At 38.1% G+C, this 7,032-nt stretch overlaps 1 protein-coding gene across 1 annotated transcript in view; it reads left to right on the top strand.

Annotated features, from left to right (window-relative positions):
* Positions 1–6,478, top strand: part of PECAM1 (platelet and endothelial cell adhesion molecule 1) — a 52,045-nt gene extending 45,567 nt beyond the window's left edge. The window contains exons 15-16 of the mRNA XM_063292942.1: positions 1,439–1,461; positions 5,985–6,478. Of these exons, the coding sequence (XP_063149012.1) occupies positions 1,439–1,461; positions 5,985–6,014 (53 nt within the window). The 3' untranslated portion in view covers positions 6,015–6,478. The remainder of the gene's footprint in view (positions 1–1,438; positions 1,462–5,984) is intronic.
* Positions 6,479–7,032: the final 554 nt, after the last annotated feature.

A 7,032-nucleotide genomic window follows, 5' to 3' on the forward strand; every position in this document is an offset into this window, starting at 1 on the left:
CCATCTTCCATAGTCTGTTGGGTTGACAGAGGGTGACTAATCAAAAGCCATGCACTGACAAATGAACTAATGTGGGCCATGGATTTTGTGGAAGAGTTGTATAGAGGGAATAGGAAACAGCCTTGAAGGAAGACCTATTACCAAGGCAACAGTCAGATAAGAGGGGCTTGAGCCCTTGCCAAGAAAATAACTTGAGAAAACATCTCAGGGGCCTCTCTCTTGTTCACACAAAGTGAGGGAAGGGGAAGCACATGCCGACTTGGAAGATTCTGTTACTAGAGCTGTTACAGTAAAAGTACTCCTATTCTTATGGCATTTGTTGCTTAGTCTGGTCTGGTGTACCTTATAGGGCTGACAGGTTGTTTGAGGGTTTTGTCTTTTTTAAAGGGATGGTGAAATAAATACCAAAAGCAATATCACATTAATATAAGTTAATAAGACACTCAGTTCCATCATGGCTTCCTTCTAAGAATCTTGTGTAGTTTGATGAGGATGCTGAAAATTCTGTTAACAAATTTTAGCATTCTATGTGATTATGTTCTAGGATACCCCAGAGAAGTAGGGAAATTTCCACTGAGTCAGTTTTGTGTAGAAAAATGTACATAAACATTGTGGGAAGCAGCAGGATTGCATGGCATGGGCTAACATTCTTAGTTTTAGAGGTGAAGACATACTGTCTAGTTTGATGTTGCTCCCTTTCCTCAGAATGTGGCATTACTAAAGTGTACTTCTCTGTCCCCTGGGGACTTACATCATCGTAAGTTTCACATCTAGCTCATGCATCAGGTATCGAATGCCTCTTTTGACAAATTATTTTAATTAGCATTTCTCAAGTATGGCCATTAGTATTAATGCTACCAGGAGGTAGTTGGAATTACTGTTGCTTTAAGGGTTATCCTTAAAAAATTCACCAGTTTTGTGGCCATTTCCTTTTTAGTTTTCTGTGCAGATACTGTAAAGTGGGCACATATATGAATTGCTCTAATATATTTTGCTTTTTAGCCTCATAAAATATTGATTTGAAAGTAAATCCTACTTTGTTCAATGGGATAAATTACTTGGATTTATCCAGGCCTGCAGCAAAAGGGATTCAAATGGTCACCAAATCAGAAAGCTTTGTCCAAATTTTTATTGATTTCTGAAATTGATCTAAAGGGTGGATTCAACAAAAAATGCTCTAAGTTCCCACTGGTATGCTCCCAATAAATAAATGCTATGCTATTATCAAAACAATTAGACCTTACTTTTCTTTCATCTGAAAAATGAAAGGGGGTTATTTAAGATGAGACTGTGGAAACCTCACCTTGAAATGTGAGATAAATGTCAGTAATGAGCCATTTAAAGGAAACAAACCCTAGAGTGCTTGAGTGTACATTTGTTCACTAAACTGCTAACTTTGGTGAGTGGTAATTTTTAATCTATATCTTATGATTTTCAGATACTGAGCAGAACAGACATTCTGTAAGTATATATTTCATTTGAGTGGTACATATGGGGAGATGCATTTAATATTTCAGTTGTCAAAGCAGAAGCCAAGTTGTCTAGATTTTATTAATAAATACCTTTTAGAGCCTACAGTATTGTACTTCATTAAGTGTATTGTGAATCTGTGTGGTATATACAGTATTGTAGATAAATTTATGAAAGAGATGTGATAAATTTAATCATTGAAAGAACTGCAAGGATTACATTGCCCTGGATTAGGACCATGCAAGTTGTGTATCACAATAATCCAATCTACACCACAAGGCTTGAATCCCCTACCTCACCCAGCCATGTGTTCAAGGAGAAGTTGGTGGTTGGACTTCCCATTTAGATGACAGTGAATCTAACAGTCCCTGCCCTGAAACTGCCCAGGATTACACCGTGTGGGGGCAGCAACACTGCCTGGCCTCACAGTGGAGGTGCCGTAACAGTAGGCTGTGGGGTCAGTGCTATTAATGCAAATATTTCCTCCCAATTCAAGGATGGGAGGAAAGCACATAAATGAGGCCATGAGAAAGAGCCCTGAGGGACCAGGCACCAGCTTCCACTGGAAAATAAGATGCTTTTAATTTGTCCTCCTGTCCTGGAGCCCTTCATGTCACTTTCTGAACTATTCTAGAGGGTCCTTCAACTCTCCAAAGCAATTTTTCAGGGGAGCAGAGGAATTTGCAAATATTATCCCTCCCCTTCTTCAGCATCCTGTAAACTCTGAATCCAAGCCAACGCATATTTAGGTCGAACATTGCGAACATTTCCTAAGCACAAATTCAGTCATGCAATAAACTGTTGGGGAGTCTCCTTTCCTGAAAGCTTTTGAGGATAAGTTAAACTAGAGCCTGCCCTTTTATCTAAAACGTTCTGCCTCAGAACCCTTTCGGATGATTTGGTGATAATCTGAACAACTCTGTTTATCATACAGTAACCTTTTCGAGAATGGTCATAGAACCCCTGTATCCTGCTAAACTCCGTTGAGGTATTTCCCACAAAGGAGCAAAGCAGGTACTTATGTGAGATGAGTGCAGTGCAGATCCCACAATTATCAAGACTGGGGGCTTGCAACTGTAATCAATTTCACTATATCTCTGTGTTGGATGGGAAGATGTTGTTTCCATGCAGTGAATGCACATTAGGAATGGGCGTATCTTCTGCTTTGGGCTTGTTCATAGAGCCTTCTCAGCTTGCTTCACCTTCCAACTTGATTTGATCCTATTACAGCAGCCTGCTGGCATGATTAGAAAAAGGAGCCGGAGTGCAGAATTGCTAATGCGTCAAACCCATGAGTTTGAAAGAGCTTTGCAGCCATAGTGAGCACAGAAACCTTGAGAACAGCTGCCAGTTTCTTTTCCTTCTCCTTTTTTTTTTTTTTACAAAGAAGAAAAAGAGATATGAGTTTAGACCCAGACCTGAGAAGACTTAATAATTACTGACCAGAAAGCAAGTCCTAATTGGCTGACAGTTCTCTCTATTTAGTGCTGTCTTGAAAGGGCAAGCTTCACTGGCTGGAGGTTCCTTGTGAGCTCTATAGACTTGCAAATGTGAAAACATGCCTGTCCTCAGGCAAGGAGTTCAAGGGCTGGTTTAAATATCGTGGGTTTTGTGTACATCTGATGAAGTGAACTATTAGTAATAAGAATTTATACAATAGTTGGTTAAGACTTTAAGACGTTTTGTAGCAACTAACTGTCATCGCTATCCATCTGGCATTTATGAGTTCTGAGATGGATACACACAACTGCTTCACCGCATCTTCACCAGTTCCCAGCAAGAACATCTGTTTGTTTGAGAAGAATGCAAAACGACATTAATTGTGTAACTAAAAGTGGGTATACACAAATCTTGTAATTTATATGGGGTTAAACTATCCTGTTTAGAAGATGCTCTGAAAGGTACTGAAACCAGCATAGCTGGTCAGCAGCTATCAGCATAGTTTGTAGTCCCTGTTAAACTTCAGTTATTTCCATTAGTTGAAACCAAACTTAACTAGGATAGGTTTTGTTTTCAAAGTATAATGAAACTTGAGGCAAATGTGAACAGATATTTGGAGTTATGTTAAGAGACGTCATCCTACTTTCTAGTGGACACAAAATCATGGATCTGCTTCTTGTTTTTGTCCAGTTCCGAATCCTGGATGGCTGAGGCATGTTACTCATAACGCATGCTATCCGAAGCTAGTTTTGAAAGCTTCAGGGGCAAATTCTGAGCTACTCAGAAAGGAACTGGGTGTGAGTTTCCTTCCTGAAATCAGAACTGGCAATCTTTCTCTGCTCTTTTAATATTACCACCAGTTTCTGAAAACATATTAAAAGGAAGTATCTTAACAATAAGGGAACTATTTCATAAAATACTAATTTGGTATTGTTTGATTTGCTTCAGAGGTACAACTTGACTTCATAGGCTGTGCTCCTTCAATCCTTTTCCCTCCATAATGCAGATATGTTTGTTTTATTTAGATCTTAGTACAAATACAATATGTTTTAAGTGGCAAATTGAGAAAGTTGTAAACTTACTTTTCACTGTCCATTCCAAAGAAAATGTTAAAAATGGTACTGTGAGATACTTAGGAAATACACGAACACCCAAAACTGAAACTCTAGGATAGTAATTGGATACTGTATATGTCTAATAAATACATATTTGTACACTCTCAATGATGTGACCTAGTGTTATTGGAAGGTACAGTAAAAGCTCCTTCACTATTAAAAAGTAACGATCCCTGAAAAAGCAAATGATGTTATTCCAAGTAAATGTCTATTCATTTGGCTATGGAAGTTTGCTGGCAATGAGGATCTGAAAACATTATGGATGGTGGCATGTGTGGAAAAAAATATTGACACGGAATTAAAAAGCCACCTATGTGGAGATATTGGAGGCTTGAAAACAATTATGTAGAGGGATGTGACCTGCAGACACTATTACTACACTTGGACTTTCAATTCCTTGTGACACAGTTATTAACTCAGACTCCGCAAAAACGTAATGATCATGAAAGGAGAAGGCCTCTTGTGGATCAACGAGTAGTTGAAGGGAAAAAAAGTTAAGGAAAGCAGAAAGTAAAGTAAAATGCCCAGAGAGGATAAGAACGGGTATTCCAGTATTGGACTGGTGCTTTTGAATTTGTTTATAATTAGTCAAATCCAGAGATGTTGACACACTAATGTTAGTAACAACACAAGATTATTCAGGCTGGTTAAAAGACAGTTAATAGCTCCAGAAAGGTCCCTTTGGGTTGGAAAAGTAAATATTAAAACGGCAAATGCAATTGAATTTAGGAAAGGGTAGCATCATGTGTATCAGAGCTAAACAGTCCAATTTCGTCTATATTCTGACAAGCTCTGAACTAGCAATGACTAAGTGGAAAGAGATTTTGGTGGGATGGGTGGATGCTCAGTGAAAACACTGACCGAACAATTGTATGGTTATTGTGAAACACGCAAGTTCCGTACTAGAGATCATTAAGAAAAGAATTTAAAAACTGTCAATATTGTAATATCTTTATACAATCTGGAGTACAATCACACTTAGAATATGATGCACCATTCTCATACAGTAATTAAATCTCAAACAATTATTGTAGAGATGTAAAAATGTAGAAAGGGGTAACTAGAATCAAAAGTCTGGAGGAACTTATGGGATTGTCTGTCTCTGATTGTTTCAACCCATCCTGTTATGTTTGACAGGAGAGGCATGCTTGGCATCCTGTTGATTAAAGAATGATATCTAGCAGGACCCAGAAAGCAGACCTGTTCTGTTGCAGGATCTGTCCTTTGGAACAATATTCCCTCCAAAATTAGACTGTTCCAGACCCTCCAGTTTTTCAGAAAGTTTTAAAGAATTGAATGAATTCCCAGACATGGGGATTGGGAGGTTAGTTGGTGCCCTTGAAATGTCGTTTTATTGTTGATTGCCCTTGGTTGCCATTATAGGCTTTTTATACTGTAGTTTATTGATGCTTATTTTATATTGTGTTTTTATGTGGTGTTAACCACCTTGAGTTGCTACAGCAAGATGGGCGGCCATATAAATCAAAGTACTACAATAAAAATACACTTCTTTACCTATGAGTAAACTTACACTATGAGTAAACCTGGGAATTTTTACAATAGAAAACAGATATTTAAGAGGATGGACATGGTAGTGATTTCTAACATATTGCATGGTATGGAGAAGATCTAGGGACAAGTCTTTCTTTCTGTCAAACCCTAGATCAACTTGTGAAGACAAATTGTAGAAGATTAGGACATTTTGTATAAAAAGGCTAAACTTCTTCATATACCAAGAACCTGCCTTGTGATTTTTGCAATATTAAGACATGGCATGACATGCTAGCTTGGATAATTAAAAAAAGGTAAATAATAGAGGATAAGGTCATTAATGGTTACTGATCATGCTGAATATGCATTACTTCACAGAATGGAGGTTACAGTTCAAAGAAATATTGCATGTATGATGCTAGCTATGCTTCATTAGTTCTTACAAGGTTATAATCTCATTGCTTGCAGAGAATAGAAGCTTCTCCTGATGGGACTTAAGAAAAAATGGCAGAGGAAATCCATGAAAACAAGATGGAGGATGTCCTACCAGTTCCAGCTATTCTGCAGCATTTAGGTGCTTTCAGAAGTTGCACTTTGCTTGAGCGGTTGGCAGTCCCTGTGGGGTGAACCCAGCATCTTATACAGTACTACTGCTGTCTGCCACTGCCATCACATAACATAGAGAGGCACACTTTCCAAATTGTTGTTCCATATTTTCTTTAATGCCATTCTAAATGAAAGCCATTCTAAATGAAAGCATGTATGTACAAGAAATATTTGCCACCTCAGTTGGTTGTTCTGAACCATTCAGGCAAAAGAATAAACCCGCCAGGTACATCATCTGGTGGTCACTTCCCTGTAGAAAACAATGCAAGCATCATGGCAATTAATCTGCAGGCACAAACACTGCTGGCAACAACATTTCAAAGTGGTGTCTTCCAGACTAAAGTGTGGTTTACCCAGGAACTTCTTTCACATAGAAAAAATGTTATGTAATGCTTCCTGTCACTTTTGCATCATCAATGAAATATTTCAGTGTTACTTGGCCAGGTGAAGGTAAGAAATGTTTATTCATGTGCCTGCTTTCTTTCTCCAATATTCCCTTTAAATGTACCATAAAAATGCCCTTAAAGGAGCTGCCATTTGAAATGTGCAATTAGAAAGAACTATCACTTGTTCTGATGAATAGCTCTCATATTACATCTGACTCTTCAGAGCTGGACATGTCCCATAAGAACCAAATGCCATTCGGACAATAGCTATTAGATCAGCATATCTGTGCAAGGAGTTTGACTTTTTTCAAGAGACTAATCAATCTCGGTGCAGTCTTGAATTTTAATTGCTGGTTGTCAAATAACCTCAAATAACTTCTTTAAACTATAAAATCCTCATGATTGGTGAGCTGCTTGGTTATGCCTAGAAAACCAAGTCCTCACAATAATGATGACACTGTTAAATTTACACATCACACTAAGACATGGTTTACTTAATCATGGTTTCCTAAATCACAGTGGCT

The sequence above is a fragment of the Candoia aspera genome, chromosome 2 (assembly GCF_035149785.1).
Source record: "Candoia aspera isolate rCanAsp1 chromosome 2, rCanAsp1.hap2, whole genome shotgun sequence".
NCBI classification, from domain to species: Eukaryota; Metazoa; Chordata; class Lepidosauria; order Squamata; family Boidae; genus Candoia; species Candoia aspera.